This window comes from Sus scrofa, chromosome 5 (genome assembly GCF_000003025.6).
Source record: "Sus scrofa isolate TJ Tabasco breed Duroc chromosome 5, Sscrofa11.1, whole genome shotgun sequence".
Classification (NCBI taxonomy): Eukaryota; Metazoa; Chordata; class Mammalia; order Artiodactyla; family Suidae; genus Sus; species Sus scrofa.
Genome location: NC_010447.5, coordinates 49,931,098 through 49,951,113, shown reverse-complemented (window position 1 = coordinate 49,951,113; position 20,016 = coordinate 49,931,098). Strand labels below are relative to the sequence as shown.

At 34.7% G+C, this 20,016-nt stretch overlaps 1 protein-coding gene and 1 non-coding gene across 46 annotated transcripts in view; both read right to left on the bottom strand.

Annotated features, from left to right (window-relative positions):
* SOX5 (SRY-box 5) overlaps positions 1-20,016 on the bottom strand; it is a 1,006,514-nt gene that overhangs the window by 215,350 nt on the left and 771,148 nt on the right. For all 45 annotated transcript variants that reach the window (XM_021092938.1, XM_021092936.1, XM_021092946.1 and 42 more), the window contains one exon: positions 9,386-9,472. In XM_021092938.1, the coding sequence (XP_020948597.1) occupies positions 9,386-9,472 (87 nt within the window). The remainder of the gene's footprint in view (positions 1-9,385; positions 9,473-20,016) is intronic.
* On the bottom strand, positions 12,506-12,596 carry MIR9827 (microRNA 9827). The gene has a single exon (NR_128512.1). It is a non-coding gene; the product is annotated as a microRNA 9827 (primary transcript).

Sequence of the window (20,016 nt, the reverse complement as noted above, 5' to 3'; positions counted from 1 at the left end):
ACAGGTTCCATCCCTGGACTGGTACAGAGGATTAAACAATCTGGCATTGCCGCAGCTGCAGTGTAGATCACAGCTGCCACCTGCATTCAATCCATGGCCCAGGAACTTCCTTATTCATGATATAAAGCTAGGTGAAAAATTTGGATAGGAAGGAACATTTGAACACTTCATTGAATGCACATATTTTATACTAAAAAAAAAAGACTGGAAGAAAATGTATCTCTATATTAATGATGGCTCTTTCTAGGTGGTAGGATATGGGTCATTTTAATGTTTTATTCATATTTTTGTATTTAGAAAATTTTCTACAATGAACATTATTACTATACTATTATTTGCATACTCAGAAAAATGTATTGCATGTAAACATGGTAAGTATAATTCAAAAGCTTTAAGTGGCATTATCATATTTTAATAACTGATAACAATGTGTGTCAATACCGATGTGTAAAGAAATATATTTATTTTATGATGAATACAAATGAGTATTTTGGCATTCAGTATATGAAATATTAACAAAATCCTTTTGTCTTCATTTAGTCACATATCCATCAATAAGATTTACTTGAAATCTAATTTTATAGTCCATATTCAATTTAAATTCTATAAACCATTAGCCCACCTTCCTGCATCTTTCATGTTTCAGTGCAAACTCTTGTGTCTTTTAATTATAGTCTTGCTTTGATCCCCTAAGAATGAAGGATTACCTAAGAGACAAAATATCCAATGTTTCGGTTCTTTCTACTGCCTAGGGACGATGTGAATGGCTATCATTTGAGCAATTCTTACAGTTCTGTAGCTTCCACAGAAGTGCAGGTCAGAACATTCCTTACCACACTGTGACAGAAGTCATGAAGGAAGGGAAGCAGCTTTAGTCACCCCCGTCTCAGTAAGAGACAGCACCATGCATACAATGGTTATATTTTGTCATCTGCCTCATCTTTCATATCTAATTCAGTGAGAATCCTATCAATCCTACAACACATTATAAATCAGTCCACGTATTTTAGTTTCCACTAATGCCTCTTAATCCAGGCTACCACCATCTCTTTCTTGCCCTGACTATTACAATAGTTTCGAAACAATATATCTTCTACTTTTCCTACTAAAACCCAGTATCCAAGCAAAAGTTCAGAGTGACCATTTAGAAAAGTGTATCAGATCATGTCACATGCCTGTATAAAACCACTTTATAGCTTTATATGGTACACGGAATAACATTCAAACTCCTTATCCTTACAAAGCCCTGAATGAATAGATTCTTGCCTTCTTTGGCATAGTCTTCTCCCATTTTCTCTTTGGCCAAAGTGCTCCAGTTACACGGCCTTCTTTGAGTTTCTCTAATACCAATATGCAAACTTGCTGCCACCTTAGGGGCTCCGCTCTCCAATTATTTCCCTCTGGAAAACTCTTCCCCTAAAGCAGTGTTTCGCAACCTTAGCACTGTTGACATTGTAGGCCAGACAATTCTTTTTCTGGGGAGTTGTGTTGTACACATGCTGGGAGCACTCCCTGTCTAGTTGTAACATCCAAAAATGGCATCAGACATTGCTAAATTTCCCCTGGTAGAGTACCACTTCAAATGCCTAGCTTTTTCCTCTCATTGAGTCAATATATATCCACAGAGTTCCTCCTGGGTGCCTCACACTGTCTTGGGAGTTGGGGGTACAACACGGTACGAGTCATACAAGAATGTTTGCTTCATGGAGCTAACATGTAAATGGAAGAGATAACAAACGAACAAACAAACAAACTCAGGATGGTAATTTAAATGCCAGCTCCTCAGAGTGCTTTCCCTGAACACTGAAATTACAGAAGTCACCATCTTACTGTCTATAACATCGCCCCATTTTTATTCTGTACATAATAGCACCATAAATCATATATTGTTATTGACGTAGTTATTTATTTGCCAAATCTCCCAGGAGAGTGAGAGCTCTATGTGGGCAGAATACTAGCTTGTTTTGTCGAATACTGTATCCCCAGAGCAATGCATAGTAGAAACCTCATAACTTTTATTAAATGAATAAAATAAATAAACTTCTTGATAACAAAGTCCTTGATTGGCTGATAATGCACAATTCTATGCAAATAAATATATTCCTCATCAGGATTACTTAAATTAAGGATGGTCTCAAATACATTTGAAATAACAAGAAAAAAATCCTTGGAAGCTGATGTTTCCCCACTATTGTTTTATTCTGCCAAAATGAAATAGATAAATGGCTTGAAGTTAAACAATCAACATCACAGTAAATTTGGGGGAATTTTGACACAACTAGAGGAAAAGTAAAAAGTAGGGTCATTCAAGAAAGGAAAAGTCCTAGAGTTTTCAAGCTGAAAGTAAGCTAGAGATTATGTTTCTTTCCTCAAAAATATTACCACCACACATTAAAACCTTTGTTTCGAAGCAAGAGTCAATCTTCGCCAGGATATTTTTTTTCTTTTATTGTTGGTGTTACTTAGATTATCAATGTTCCAATTTGGATAGGACTCTATATGGTTTAATTTTTTTTATGGAAATGTTGTTGCTTTGAACCAGTATTCCACTTGAAGGATCTAAATGTCATTTGTTGTGTTGCCTTTAAAAATGCTGCCTATTGAAAGGGCCTCTACTAGATTGTAGAGGCAGCTCTGAAGGGCAGAAATCTGTCTATTCCACTTGCTACCATTACATCTCCAGAACATAGCACATGCCAAGACAGAGAGTAGTGTTTGTTGAATGAACTGAAAATATAATGAATAGAAACTAACAAGTTAGTCTAAATTTACAATTAAGAGATTTTTTCAATGGCGGTTGTATCCAACAAGAGAAAAAAGTTAGAACCCCTCATTGGAAGGTATGAGTGGCTTTATTCTACTTCATCAAAGGAATATTTGTTAAATGATCCAATTTACAAACATCAGTGAACTCGCTGTTTTCACTGACCACAAATGTAATCAAACTTTGATAAAATTTAGTTACATATCCTTTCCTACAATATAGATACCCTCGCAAGTTGGAATCAATTAAAATTACATTAGGAATACTATCATCTATTTTGTGACAGTATAAATTGCTATTCTAGTGTACGCTGCTATTATTATATTCTTACCTCCTTCAGGACCTCTATAATATATTTTGAAAAATAGTTCAATTCTTTTTGCTTCAAAATCTTAAAAGGTGGGCTTTGTCTTAGATTTTAAAATGGATGTACTATAGAAAGCTTTCAATTTTAAAGGTGACGATCATTACAGTGAAATGGAACACGTACAAAGTAGCTATGGTTTTTACCACTGTTACTCTATGGCTCGATGTTTTGTTTCTGGGACATTACAAATAAGATGTGTGCATTATCATCAGTGCAATGAGAGGGTCATTCTTACCTTTTAAAATTTATTTTATTTTATTTTATTTTATTTCATTGTATCTTTTTAGGGCCACACTCATATGGAGGTTCCAAGGCTAGAGGTCAAATCAGAGCTGCAGTTTCTGGCCTACACCACAGCCATAGCAATGCCAGATCTAAGCCCCATCCATGACCTACACCATAGCTCGCTCACAGCAACATAGGATCCTTAACCCACCAAGCAATGCCAGGGATCGAACCTGCATCCTCATGGATGCTAGTCGGATTTGTTTCTGCTGAGCCACGACGGGAAGTCTCTTACCTTTTTTTAAAATATGAGTCTACATAATTTCTTATTATAAATGTCTACTTTTCCCTCCCATTCCTTTTAGGGCCACAGCCACAGCATGTGGAAGTGCCCTGGGCTAGGGGCAGAATCAGAACTACAGCTTCCAGCCTACACCACAGCCACAGCCACACCAGATCCTAGCTGCATCTGCAATCTATACCACAGCTTGTGGCAACACCAGATCTTTAACACACTGAGTGAGGCCAGAGATGGAACCTACATCCTCAGGGAGAAAACGGTGGCTCCTTAACCCTCCGAACCACAAGGGAAACTTCACAAACGTCTACTTTTTAATGGAGACTGTAAGTGTATAAACTTTTTCCAAGATTATTCCATCCACTTACTTGAATATTTATACTGAAAATGTAAAAAACAGTTTTTTCTTTAAACGTATCACATTAAATTTGCTGCATTTACAGACTGGAATGTAATCAGTGAAAGCCATCTTAAAACATGACATTTTTTTCATCATTCATTCATCAAACACTAACTGGGTTCCAAAATTTGGGACAACAGTAAGCGAGGGAGTCTACAAGGAAAGTTCACCATGTAAGTAGGCTAGCAATGGGTGCATTTTAGAGGGTCATTTAGCTGCATGTTTGAAAGGATTTTAGAGATCATCTCCTCCAACTTTACTGAGGACAGACCACCAAGCACCATGTGAAGAGCACAGGGCTTGAAGACAGAATTAAATTCACATTTTGACCTTGCCACAACTAGAAGTATGTGGTTTGTATAATTAATCTCTCTCTCTCTCTCTCTGAGTCTCAATTTCTTCCTACGTAAAAAGGGAATAAAATGACTTTGTTACAATAATTTTCTAAGGAAAACTTTAACAAAGTGCCTGTATATAAATGGGCATGTAATCAATAGTAATCTGCAACTGTCTTTAAATAAGGGGATGAGGAAATAAACCAAAAGACATAACTTGATTTCCACAAGTCCTTGAAAGAATCAGGGCAACAATTCACCGAATCTTTTTGATTATACTATGCTTCCCTAGTAAGAGAAACATTAATTTAAAAGAGGAAAAGATTTCAGGTTAATTCTATCATCCAGTGATCTGGATAGCATTAAGCTTTGGAGTGGGCATCTACAAGAAAAAAATAATGTTTTTATAATTATTTCAATTTTAGAATCTTTACACCCTTAGCACAAATCAATAGTTGTTAAATGAATGAATGTATTTTTAAATGAGAAAAATGTTGAGGAGAGCATATTTTTATTTTCAAATATATATAAAACCCAGATTAAATATGTAAGAGTATCTGCTTAAAACGTGCATTACTAAGTACCTGCTGTAAAGGGTATATAAAACGTCTTAACTGGTGACCTGGATTATCAATAAACAAATCAATGAGATCCAGTGGCTGATCATTCTCTTCTATGCCTTGCTGTGTTTACACACTGGCATAAGGACTCTGGCTTTCAAAGATAGAGCAAGTAACTGATTTGCAGAAAACATAAAGTCACTTTCTGCTTTTATAGACACTGCCAAACTTAGTTTAAAAATGTATATTCTGTGCACCAGTAGTCTTTCTTCAATTCTTATGAAATAGGTTTTTACAAAAAGAGAAAACATTACTCATAAGCAACTACAAGGACTTATAAAACAAGCTAAGTAGATTAAAAACATTAAACATTTACTTTATTTAGAAGTAAATGACTATATGTTATGTACCTTCCTTATGGTTGACTCTTATGTTAAACAAATTCCAGATCCAACAGTTCCCTCAGAAAATAAGGAAATAATCAACATTTCCAACCCCTCTTAAAAATGTGAACACACACACACACACACACACACACACACACGTAATGTAAAAATGAAATAGTCACAAGGGAATTAGCAAACCATGTGTTTCATAAACAGTTACTGAATTTTTAAAAAAATGGGTTTAAAACAACTTTCAAAGTTATACAAACCCTTACATATCTAAATGCTGAGATTTTAGTTTCCATGTCTTAAATTAACAAAACTCCAAGGATACTTTACTAGATTTATTACCTGGGACCTGATTTCTATTCCAAGCCTGCTTATTTTCAAATTGTCTAACGTTATTTAAACAGAATTATCTCTTTCAAGCCATATACTAAATCTACACATCTCTTTTATCTCAAAATTGTATGTCACCTAAGAGAGGATCTACTTTAATCCACATGCTGAATCTACATAGCATGTCTTGTTCATGAGTTCTGAAAGGCCCTAGTGTTGCTGAATGGATTATTTCCTTGAATCCATTACTGGCATTCCAGAACTGTTTGGTGTTTGCCTTTATGTTCCATCTTCTAGAAAGAGCAAAATTACAGCTTTCCAAAAGATCCAGTTTTTTATTATACCAACTGCAGCTGGCATTTTCCTTCATACCGGACACAACACTTTGCCGGCCTAAATGAATGCATTCTGAACAGGATGAGAAGGGCCTACCAGGAATACCAACAGGAAAGAAACCAGACCCTAAAGCATTCTTCAAACAAGGCAGGTAGAGAAAGTGATCTAGGTTTTTCTGAGTGACCTAGCCAGAAAACCTCTCAAACAATGCCCTGCTGTTGCGACCTGACCAAAAGAAATATTTACAAGAATTTTGCATGCTGATATTTTGTTATAATTCTACAAATAAATTTAAGTCAGTAAAATACACATTTTGCAATGACTTTGTTGAAAAACAAACGATCTGTTTAGATTAGGCAAAGCTGCCGTGGATCCCCAGATACCGTCCTCAGGTGAAGTGCCAATGCAATGACCTTCAGTGTAATGGAATTTCATGCTAGCTAAAACAATGTGTGTCGCTACTGGCTGCCAACTGGAGTGCAGGCACTGTTTTTCCCCCTTCTCGGTAACGGTGAGGCTATAAAATATATTTCTTCACCTTTCACACAAGGGTTACTCAGCGCTTCTGCTATAGACAAGGGCAAAAAAAGAAAAAAAGGAAAAAAAAAAAAAAAACAACAACTCTGTAAACTGGCCAGTTATACTCTATGTCTGATTAGGGAAGAAGAAATAAATAATTTCTTTAGGCAGTTAATCAGTTTATAACATGTATTCACTGTTTGCTGTCTGTAGAGCTTTTTAGTCAAACTGTTTTGTTCTGCAAAACTGCATCCAGTGTCCTTTTTGGTGTGTGTTGCAGAGGATTGTTTCTAATGTAACTTTAAAACCTAATTACTTCACATTTCCAAAGTACCAGACCATAAAATGGTCTAAATTCTAACAGGCAAGATAATCCAACATGAAAAATAATTTCATGCTTTTAGAAGTGGGTGACCTTTACCAACTCCCATTGTTTCTTGAAAAATGAGATTGACTTTAAGCGGGTATGACAACACTTTATTGATAGGTAAGCTATCCGGACCAAATGCTATTTATTTCTTCTAGTTTTAAAACTTGACCATTTTGTTTTCTTTTTAAATAGTCATAGTAAGAAACACTTCTTTGAACTTTGCCAAGCTGTAAGTTTAATCTTTGTCCAAATGCCTGGAAAGTAATTCACTCGCAGCAACTTGAAGCCCACACTAAGGAACTGAGCTCTGCCTTCACTTGGCTACGGTCTTAGATATTCAACAATGGGCATGGGGCGTGCACGTGCACACACACACACACACACACACACACCCTTGCACTCACTCACTTACTCACATGTTTCCTGGAACTAATTAAAAGTTAAGTGAAAACTGACCAGTGTAAATGGAGGAGAAAGAAGACTCAGTAAATAATGTAAAGGCTGTAAACATCTTAATATATGCAAAGGTTCTATTCAAACACGTTATTCTAAAATATCACTAATAAATCATCTAATAATTAAGTTCATATTTTCAGATTAAAAAAAAAAAAAGTCATGCAGATCCTTTCCTACCCTGACTGAAAGCAGTGTGCTCATATATGAGACTTATGCCTTTTATTTGCCTCATAAAAAATAGCTGCTGAACAGCTAGGCCATTGTTCTTGACTAACTTCTTCTGAGGTGGCATGAAAACCACATTCCTCGGTAGTACATAATCAGTGTCTGACCCCCCAAGAACCATTAAGTCAAATTCATTTACCCCCAGAGGGCAACACACTATTGTTATCTTCTCTGCTTTCCAGCAACCTATAAAAAAGGGATAGTAATTGCAACTGTCAAGGGCAGTCGGTAGGAAAACTGACCCAACCTTTTTTCTCCCAATTTTCTGCCAAACCTGATCCAAGCACCTAATAACCATGCCCCCAACAGAAGAAAGATCTAGAGTTGCTTTTAAAATGCATCAGAAAACAGCTTTTTGAACAGAAACAGAGGACAATAACCAAACTTGTGCTCTGAAAGTGAAGCTTAAAAAACTCAAATTTAAAGACAGAAACTTCTTTTGTGACTGTACTGCAGCTTCCTGAACTAACCCCACAGGCAAGCCTGAAAGGACAGCTGAGCTTCTTTCCTCTAAGCTTGTCATCACTGCTGTTGCTGCTTTTAAGTTAGACTTGTGAGGAAAACGAGGGAGGGAGAAGTGTTTGTCCTCCAACGGAATGAGATCACAAGGCTTGGAACAGGCGGTCTTCTCTGCTCTACTCTCAGTCATTACCTGGGTCACAGGAGAATAAAGAACCTTGAAGAATACATCCCATATCTCAGGTGCAAATGGGTTAAAATCCAATGAAATAAAGGACCTGCTGCCTCAGAAAAAGAAACTTCTCTGTTCTCTTTAGACTTTCTCTTCAAGCTCTCTGAGGGATGTTCAGTGTTATTTGTTTGAATTTCATTCCATTTTAGATTTTGGTTACTTAATTTGCTGATTAGCAGGAGTTTAGCTCTCACCTGATCACAGCCTGAATGTATGTAAACTCCAGACACATGGATGAAAAGAGAAATACTCAGTCAAACATTTTCTGGAAGTTTCCCAAACAGAGATGCTGATACCACAGAGGTCAAATACTTGAGAAGGCTGATCTGTGCTTTGCCTTTCTACAGGATGCTCTAATGCGATAGAGCCTTCAGTGAGACAGTTGCCTCTCATCCAGAGAGCATGTGCATGTACACACTTATGCAAAAAGTTATTTATACGCATATTTCTACATGTATATTAATATAAATCTGGTGATATTTTAAATATATATTCAGCCTCTATCAAAACCAGAAAGTAATACATAACAAAATATTTTAATATTGATGAATAGGTATTTTTTTTCTTAAAATTAGTCCTTCAGCACTCAGATCAAAAGTGCCCAACTGACGACAAACAGAACAATAAAAGTGCCCAACTGTCTACTCTGGTCTGAGCAAGTACATCTTTTAATTAGTTGAGAGGATACTTTGATTTTATTTCTACATGAGAAATTAAATCTTCTCTCCTTGTCTTTCCCGGTTTTAAATGTAGATTATGCACATTCATACTTCTAATACATAGAATTTACAAAATCATCTCATGATACGCAGTTTTTAACCCAGGGTAGAAACGTTTGTAGTTATCAAGTGAGTCATTTAAATTTTTTAAAAATTATGAAAACCAAAAACTGTTACAGATACAGTGGGGTTATTCTGTTAAAACAACATACCATTTATACCATAAAGCACAAAGAGGGAAAATAAGAACTCAGGTCCATCCCCTTTCAAGCTAGAAAGAAGAAACACCAAAGACAGAGAATATATGGGGGCAGAAGTACTTTATCATCATCAATATTTCTAAATACCAGATTTAATTTGGTTCATCTGGATCAAAATAATTGCAAACATATTACCTTTTATTTCACCAAAGTTCCCTGATCCCATTGCAAGAAGCTTGTCTTTCCAGTCCTTTGAGAGTAGCTTTTCAATACTGGGGGTTTCTAAGTAAAGAAAAAAATAAATAAATAAAAGGTAAGCAAATCAACATGACTATCTTTATAATGTAGCTCATTAAAAGTCTATCTGCTAAAAATAAGGCCATCCCTATCCAGGCCTCAGTTCATAATGACTTCATCAACAAACTGATAACAGGGGAGGAAAAAAAGAATGTGTTTTGTCACCTGCTGTTTCAAAATCATTAGCTTTTTCCTCTTGCGGAACAAAGCCGTACTAATTCTTTATGACAATGGGTACATATAAACCTGCGGTTCATTGTTTTTCAATTTGGTGAACAAATTCTTGCTATAATGGATGCTTGTCAATTTCAGGGTGGTAGTCTGCAGTCAAAAAATAATTATGTTGATAAAATGCAGAGTTAAAAAAAAGGCAAAGAATTAGCTCTTAAATCTGCTACATGTAATTATATCCCTCTGTGTGTTTACAATTACATCCACTTTATAATATGTGTTTAACATCGTGTGGTGGTAAGCACACTGTGGAAAGATTTGCCAGTATCGTGAACATTTAAAAAAAAAAAGTTCATATAAAGGAAGCTTTTCAAAGACTGCAAAATCTAGAGAAGTGCCTAATGCCTGTAATGGCAACTTATTATTTGCTTATTTCAGATTTGTATCACACTCTTTTAAAATGCCCCGTATTAAGACAGGGCACATGTATTTTAGAGAGCAGGGTTATGCGTGAATCTGATATTTGTTTCTAACATATCACATGGTTTTGATTTCTCCCTTTGTGTTGAATTTTAATGTATAAGTAAATATAAATGCTAATAAAACTCCCAAACATTAAACTCAGTTCCAAATAATGTAATTGTATATTCTTGTCAGCATTTAGATGGGTACACAATTACAATGGCTTTCAATCCCACGATTAGCACTGCATTCAGTTAGAAAATGGTGTGTACTAAAAGATAAGTGTCCCAGTATGCTCCATCTAAATAACAATACCCACACTTATTATCTAGATCGAAGACACACACTGCCATTCTCCACATTGGTGTTTATGTGTATTTGTGTTTGTTCAGACATTTGTTTACCCCCTACTAGGAGCATAAAGGGAGTACATGTTAACTTATCAAAGGGACCGTCTGGCCTAGAGACCATAAGATTATTAGAAACGGGTTAATTCTCCCCACAGTAAAATGCATTTTAAAGCGTCTTCAGCATCATCTTGGCTAATGCTATCTACTTTTCTCAGGCCCCCATCTTAAAGCCATAGCTCTCGAGAGTCACAAAGCCTGTGCAGAGTTTTCAGCAAAGTGGAGGTGAAATCTTCCTTGGAAAAAAACCGGGATAACAGGGAATGCTTCTTTTTCAGATGTCAAAAACTTGGGGAAAATAAAATGATGAAAAGCTCTGACTGATTACTTCTTTACATAGCCTGTATGTATAGTGTATACACACACACAACTCCTGTGTGCACACTGACTATGGAATGTTTAAAGTGTATTTTTCCTCTTTGAAACAAAATATATCTCTCCCTTTTTCATATTTAAGGAAAAAAAAATCCTAAAGATTTTCCTTTTCCTTAAAATGGTATGACAATTCTGAGTAATAAAATGTATTAAACCTCCTCTTACTGTAATCACTCTTTCTGTTCACTTAGGCTTTAAAAGTAACTTTAAAATACTTCTGCAGGGATTTCCAATGTTTCTACATTCCCAGTAAACACTTCACAAGTAAAATCATTTTTTAAACCTTATCAGAGTAGGTCAAACAAACACCACTGTTTCTTTTTTTCAGTACACTACAAAAATTCTTGAGTAGCATGTAAACAGGGCACCGCCAATACCGTATTTGCAATAGAGTACTGTCAGTCATTAAAAGCTAACAAACCTTTGCAAAGCAGGAATGCAGCAATAGAAATCCATTGTGCACTAACAATAGGCTCCTGAACCTCCCGGCACCAAAAGCAGACCATTTTACTTTTAAGGCTATTGTCAGCAAAGTCCATGACAAAGCTTTTCCCCTGCAGCTAGACAAAATATTCACTGTAGTGTGCTCGTAAAGAAACAGAAGTCTTCTGTCTAAGTTGCAGAGTTAAAGAAACAGCCGCCAGATTTCTGAAACCTGCAAAACATTCCTGGCCTCTTTATTAACTTGCATAGAGATAGAAGGCTCGCATTCAAAGCCACTTTTTTCAAGTACCTGACTTTTAACATATACTACAGAAAAATGAATAACTTCAACACCAAGTAATTTGGAAGACATAAAATCAGAAATATATCTAACTCAGGGTTGTCATGCCTGTGGATGAATAAAGACAATAATACTTGCAATTTGGATGAGATATATACTTAAAAGTCAGATTCAATAAACATTTATTGAGTAGCCTATGTGCCAGGAATTACGCTGGATGATTTTTACCTGTATTCTCTCCTTTAATCAGAGCAAACACCTGAAGACTCAAATTATGTTATTACATCCATCTTCTGGGTTTAAAAAAAAAAAGGAAAAAAAAGGACTTGCCTGAGATTTCACAGTATGTAATGGGCAAGTTGAATCTTGAAGGCTTTTTTTTCCTTCTTACAAACTCCTAAGTCTTAGGTTGACAGTGAAGTGATAACAGTAACAAGTATTTTGATGGCTAAGTGCTAAACAGTATACCAGGTCCTTTATGTGTGGTATCTCAAACTTCTCATAATAATCTTCTGAATTAGATATTGGTACAACTATTTCACCATTAAGAAACCAAAGCTTTTGGGACATAGCATGACTTGCCATAAATGGAGCTAAGTTCAACCTACTGGATCCCAAAGCCTTTGCTCTTTCTAGTATATACACCTTACTTCATTTCACCTGCAAAACAGTCCTGGACAGTCAGAAAAAATACTGCCATTAACTCCAGTGAAAGGATAAATTGAATATCCCAGGGTAACATGTACCTACAAAGCAGCATGACGAGATTAAAAGCCAAGGTTCCTTACAGTTTTCATCATATTCAGGATGTAGTCCCACTATATGACTTTGAACTTGAGAATTCTGAAGAATTGAAGGAAAACCTATGACCACAGAGCAGCTACATCCAATTAAATGAAAACATATTCAGATAGTGGAAGGACTACTGCGCTTATAAAGCCAACAATCTGAGTTCTCACCAGGACTTTGACATTGTCTAGCTCAAGGGGACCAAAAGCGTGTCATTTCACCCACTTCATCTCTCTATCTGGACTACTGTGAAAGAGAGCTTTAGGCAAATCCACCTTCACTATTCTACCAACTGCTACTGTTTGAATTTGTCTCCATTGGTAGTTCATGAAAGAGTAGTAAGAAATGATCTCACAATAATGAACACAATAAATGGACAAGTACCAATGACTGAATTCTGAAAATGGTAAAGATCCCATATAAATGATTAGAACTGTGAAAGACCAAATGGCAAAATCTCAATATTTATAATACACCTGTTCGCTAAAGTATGAATATGATTAAAGTGAAATCTGACACAATTTTGTAACTTCTGCTTCAGTGCTTATGGAGTAGAAGATAGTGGCTATCTAATAAATATTCCATTTTCTAAAATGTGATTTTTTAAAATAAAAGTACATATAGAATTGTATTTTAATACTGTGAGTATGGAATATTTGTGGATATATAGTTATTTCCAAATGTTCAAATTCTGTATTATCCATTATTTCCATTTTAAGATGTGTCATAGTTTTACTTTAAACACTTTAGAGATTCTTCTGACATGTACTTCTCCCCAACACTGGAGTATCATGATTAGCATCAAAATTAAAGCTAGGGCTCTCTATATTAAAATAAGCATGATAGATAATAATGGTTATTATTATTTGAATAGCACTTCAGTGTATAGAATGCTGTCACCAGATTCAATAATTTTTCAATGGTGTATAATATTATTATATCCATTTTGCAGATGTGAAAACTTTTAAAGCTCCGAAAGAAAACCAAGGCCCAGCATCACCTAGCCAGAAAGTAGAACAGATGGAATACAAAACCATGGCCTCTTAATGAAAAAACCTGTCTTTTTAGGGGATCTTTTTTTTCAAGGAGAAAATAAATATTAAGAAATTAGCTATAAGATAAATTAGGAAAAAAAAGACACCCGAATCAGTCAAGCCATTAACAGTAAGATGATTCTACTTGGATTACTTTTGTTTCTTTCTGTCATCAGGACCTTTTCGACATGTTTGCATGTTTTTCCCTTCTCACCCTTGCCTCTTTTGCTCACATATGCTTCTTCACATCAATGCCTATGGCAATCCCCACCATTGAATGGCCCCCCTAACTGTGCCAGCCATTGTTACAACAGCATCCTGCCTCTTTAGGGTCTGTTCATTCCCTATAACTCTCACTCCTTTTTCCCTTCAGTGCCAAACACTCTTAAGACTGACTCCCTCATCTGGAACAATGAGAATGAGAGACTCATGCCAACATATTGTAATTCTCCAACAGGCTCCCAGTGCCAAGAATTAAACCACATTCGCTCCAGTGCAGTAGCTTTACACACAAGCTCAGGTTTTTGCTTTGTGTTTATGTAGGTTTTTTCCCTTAATCTCCCTTGAGCTGCAGTGGCAGAGTTCATTGAAAATTCGAACAAGCAAAAAATATGTATGTATAATATTTGACTTTTTAAACAAAGTCCTAGTAGTTAGTCATACCAAATCTACCACTGTTTATACTTTAATTTGGTGGCTTAAACTAAGCTGTGTTATTCCTGACATGTGATAGGGTACACATTTAGTGATGAAAGTTGTCCTTTGGAAGGAACAACAATATGGCTGAATGTCAAAATATACCAAACCCCTCCTTCAAGGTCAAGGCATATGTAGATTATTCATGTCATAGAATCAGCATTTTAAACCTGGAAGGATATTTAGATAAGCATTTCACAAAAGTCATTTACTAAAACATACTTTGACCATAATGGAAAATGAAGTTTTTTGGCTACTTATAACCGAAAACAACAAATAAAACAAGCATTCCATTGTTATGTAAATCTAATTAATACAATCAAATTTACATTTCTTTTTTAAAAGATTTAGATCTTTTTATGTGTTAACAGACTGTCAATCTTTAGGGTAGTTATGGGTTATAGAGGATTATTTAACTAAGGAAATTAGTGTTGGGAGATGACTATTCTGTTCAATACAAGCTGGGCAATAACTAGTCTAGACCAAACTCTTTATTTCACAGATGGAAAATACAAATGAAGGTAAAAACTTGCATAAAAGCATAAATCTAATTAATGATAAAGGCAGAACTTGAAGCCTAACCCCTAGTTTGGTGTTCTTTTCCATATGCCATATATCACAAGTTCTTTTAATAAAGAGTCAAACTTTTCAAAAATGAAATGTTAGTGCAGTTTAGTCACCTCCTCTAGTTTTAGACAATAATTAGATGTTAGGTGGTCTGGGTGGTGAACATCTGTTAGAATCAGGTACTGCTAATTCAATATTCTCTCCCCTTGGAAGCTTTCACTTGATGGCCCCCATGAAACTAAAGAATAAATGCAAGTTAGTGCATTTGGCCAGCTATATTTTCCCTCAAAAAGCTAATTACAATTCAATATGTTGCTATTTAGTTATTCAATTACTAATAATAAGATTATTTTTGAGGGGAAGATTGGGTTAAATCTGGAAACCAAATACCAGTAAGAGTTCAATTCATGTTGGCAATACCTGCATGTCTAGACAATGTTTCGGGGCAAATATTAAACAATGCCATGGAAGAAATATAAAAACTTCTGTATCTGGAAAGTATCTGTGTTCTGAAGACCAGAAGGCCTTGTAACAGTCCCATTAGCCAAGCACTACAGCTACTCTGCTACTGGAAATGTCAAGTTTCCAGGAAATGTTAAAACACACATACACACATGCACATACACACCACAACACACAATACAAACACATCTGAAATTCCAAAGCATTAGGATTTCAATAAACCTCATTTTTTATATGTAATTATCCTGAGGTGAATTAAGCTCTAGAAATACTTTACTTTTAGTAGTGCCAAAATACTTCTTTGTTTCCACTTGAAATTTAATAAGATCTTGGTTAAGAGAAAAAAAAAAAAAAAAACCCTTTGGCTTGCTGACTCAGGTTTGAAATTTTTAATATGCAATCAGTTTTTGGAATGTTGCAATATCTAAATCATTACCCACAGCCTTGAATTTTCTCAATGAACAGGCTAAAACTATTAACACACCAGTTCAATTATACACAATTTTACACCACATTTTAGAAGAATATTTCTTTATCACATGATAAAATATATCATAAAAATATAATTGCTACATATTAATCAATAAACTTGGGTTTCCTCCTCAAAATATAGCTCTGTATTTTCTACACAAAATATCCATTGAGAGACAGATTTAAAAAAACTCATGCTTTTACCAATTCCATCATTCAAAAAGTACATTTCATTGCATAAACTATAACATTTTTGGTTTTTTTTATTGTTTTAAATACTAGATATCAGCAAAAATAACATAGTCTTTGAGGGTACCACTTCAAAGAGGAGTTGCCAAGAGTTATTCCTCAAGTACAAAAATATCTCTTATGCTTTACTACTAAATATAAAAAAAAAAATTAACGTCACACAATCTGACTCCATCACTTACTATGACTAATTTTGTGACCTTTGGCAAGTAATTCAACCTCTCTATGCTTCAATTTGCTCATCTATAAAAGGGGATAATAACTGTACTTATATGATTATCAAGAGAATTAAATGAAATAATCTGTATAAGTACTTAAAACAGTGCTTAGCACACAGTAATTAAAAAAGGTTGACTAAAATTACAACTACAACTCACATTACAATTGACTAACATGGCAACTACAACTAACATTACAAATACAACAACCCATGAGAATTTTGTCAAAAAACAAATGAAATATGTATACATATATGCTTGACTTTGTCCATCACTAAAACTACCCAGAAATCAAAAGCCGAATCAAAGGGTAATAGTTCTATCTCTAAATACTTTTTAGATAATGATTCATAACCCCTAGTTTCACTGGTTTATCTGTCACTCCTATGAATTTTTCAGTTGGTTCACGTCAATAAAGTTGACAAAGACAGTTGTTACTTCCATTAGGTTAATGTGTGAATTGTCCCAAAACAGCACTGAGATACAAAAATACTCAACCAACCTTTGCCTGATTTTTTTTTTTTTTTTTTGACAGTTGTCTTTCTAACTTTCCAAAGGTTCTATTAGGTCCTCAACAATAGCTACAGCTTTTAAGCCAGTGCTGTTGACAAGTGAAAGGGAACAACACACAGCTTTGCAGTGCTCTTTTCCCAGGGTCACTCAACCAATGGTAATAGTTATTATTTTTATTTATTAGCACCATAGCCCTGTCCTCTACCATGGCTAACTCACCCCAACCCCCATGACAGGAAAAGCATTTTAACTTTTAATAAAAATGCGAGAGTGTGCCACTCCCGCATTAAGGCTCTTTCAGTAAAGTGCACAGCTAATGAATATTGTCTATCTGTATCCAAATAATTTATGATGTCAGCAAAGTGTAGGTGGTGAAATGTGAATTAGGTTCTGGCCATTAGTCACAATGAGAGGGGTGAGAGTGGAGTGTAGGAGGAAGCAAAGGGGTTACTAAGGCCAGAGGGGTAGGATAGAAAAGCAAAGGCAACATAATGGAAAACTGGGAGGATGATGTTCATGATGGTATCAGTTATTAGTCAGTTTATAATAGTTAAAACACTTCTCCTTAAAGATTTTCATGACTATTTTTACTGATTTATCCAGCAAATAACCAACTTTCTCAGAGATTAATTGTAACATACCTCTTACTTTTTGTGTATTTTATTTGAATATTATTTTTTCAATTGTGTTTATGAGAAATAGAGCAATAAAGAAAAAGAGGAGACAAGCCACAAGAACTAAATTATAACAAAAGGTATATGAGAATCAGGTATATTTAAAAGCAATGAAGTCCTAGTTTCAGAAGACAAATTTATAAACAAACAGGAAAAGTTTAAGATAGCTTCAACACACCACAGCTTAGGAAAGATGCATGGTTCTAAGCAAATTATATATAGCTATTGATATATTTAGGAGAAGAATTACCTAAATATGTACCTGAATTATAAATGAAGCAATTATTCTACTCTAAGAGTATATTTTCATAATCATCCATTTAATTAGATATCTAGACCATGCTGAAAACAAAAATTAACGATCATATTTGTAGAATTTTGTTTAAAATTATGAAGATGGGTGGTAGAGATGATGAAGGAGATACAAAAGCATAGAAACAGAACAACACTTAACATACATTAGAATAAGAATTCCAATACTTTAAAAATATGACAGAATGTTTTACCACTGGAAGTGAGAATTAAAGCGCACACAGCCTGATGCTAAACCACTACACATCCTGAATCTTCTCTATCACAACATATGTGAAAACAAATCGCAATCTCAGCTTGCCAGATGCCTGAAAAGATACGAACAATAAAAACTGACAGGATTCATATGATAAATCAGAGACTGTGATATGCAGGTAGTTGAACAGTTGAGCTGAAAGGCTACTTATAATTCAAATTATACTTTTAATGTTCTAATACATAGCATCAGATTTTAAAATTAAGAAAAAAATCCTCTGATTTGCTTAAAATCATATATCTAAATTTGTACATAGCCTTCTCAACCAAAGTAGTCCATCTGCCTTAACAACTTGTTATATTTGGTCTCTCATAACCTTTCATGGATTTTGAATCGCGTCATTTTTAGAGTAATTTTAGATGAGAAAATACAATAGTTTTATTTGCAAAATGACATTTAATGTTCACAGGCATAGAGACAATCTAATCAACAATAAAAGTTGTGTATTAGGTATGACTTGCTGTGAACCCCCAAAATGCAGAATAGCAAAAAAATCAACCTGTAAGGAGCATTTTCATTTAAGAAGGAAGAAGTGAAAGAAGATTAAAAAAAAAGGAAGCAAAAAAATCTGAATAAATCGCCAAAGAGAAAAGTATAGTTTGGTTTTCACTTTCCCTATATCACCAGAGACTTACCATTCCCAATGCTAAAGGCAGTAGGTATAAAATTAAGCATGTACAGTTTATTTGTGCACTCATTTAGTTTCTGAATGGAACGACTGCACAAAACTATTTGATTTTAGGGGAATAATGAACTGAGTTATCAGATTATTTCAAAAAATATGTGTTGTGTATGGATGCTTACATTTGTTTTGCACAATTCACACACACACACACACACACACACACACACACACACACACACACACATACAAGATCAGGAAGCCTCAAACTCTATTCACTATTCATTCTTTTATCTAACATTATCTATTAAGCCACAACTATAGTACTATAATAATGACTAAGACATGACAACTGATCTTCAAGAAACTCATTTCTCTTCTAACATATCATACACTGTTAGATGTACAAAATTACAGTCATCCAACACTAAAGCTTTGACTCACATCGCTACCGTGTCAGAGTTGCTCTTCTACTGTTTCATTTATTGAAATAAATGTAAAGATAGCTTCTTACTTGAATCATTATATTAATGAATAGTAAATAAATGTGCTCATAGATTTTCTGCCTAAATGTTACTATCATAGCACTGCCATAAAGAGTTCTAAAATAGTCTTCTGTTTATCAACTGAACCAGCTATAGAAAATTCTACTAGGCAATTTCCACAAATGGGGCCAATATATCACCTTGTCCATGATTAGGAAAGTAATATGAATTAAATCATGCTGGCAGTATAAAGTTAAATTAAAAGATAAGTGTATAAGTAGAGTAGGTTAATTCAACGAACAGTGTGTACCATGTATTTTTCAGGTATGAGGTGTATTAAGAAGAGCAAAACAAAAGCTGACCCTATCTATCTAAAGTTCCTAGTCATGGGGAAGCTTTTTTTAAAATGCAAAATTCTAGGGCCATTGGAGAGTCTGGCTCTTAATGTCCTTATTGAGTCCCAAGAATCTGTACTTTTCCAAGACCTGAGGTAATATTTTTGATGAGTCAACACTCATCAGGGTATAAAAATATGTATAAGAACATTCTATTAAATCTTCAGAAATGTGAATTGAAAAAGACTTTTTTCAAGTGAATACAACTTGAAGTAGAATCTATTGAATTCTTTTTGGAAAGGTGAAAGAGTTTTCCTAACACCAAAATACCATTTGGGTGATAACTTAAACATTATCAACTAAGAACATTCAAATATATTCCAATGCTTTTCTATTTTACAACATAGTGAAATGTAGCATTTCAAATTAAAAAAAAAAAGTCACAGTAAAATGCAATAATGAACTACCAGGAGCTCTATATTTTTTTATTTATTAAAAGAGGGGGAAATGAAGAAGATTATTAGTGAAGTATTGTGAACACAATTTTGTTTAAAAATCTTAAATAAAGGATCATGAATCATGCAGTAATAACATTTCAGAAATACCTATCTATTCTTCAACACAATGTACTATACACACAATATAAGAGAGATACATATGTATGTGTGAGTGGCAAAGAGAGAAGAGAAACTCCTGAAATGTCAGTC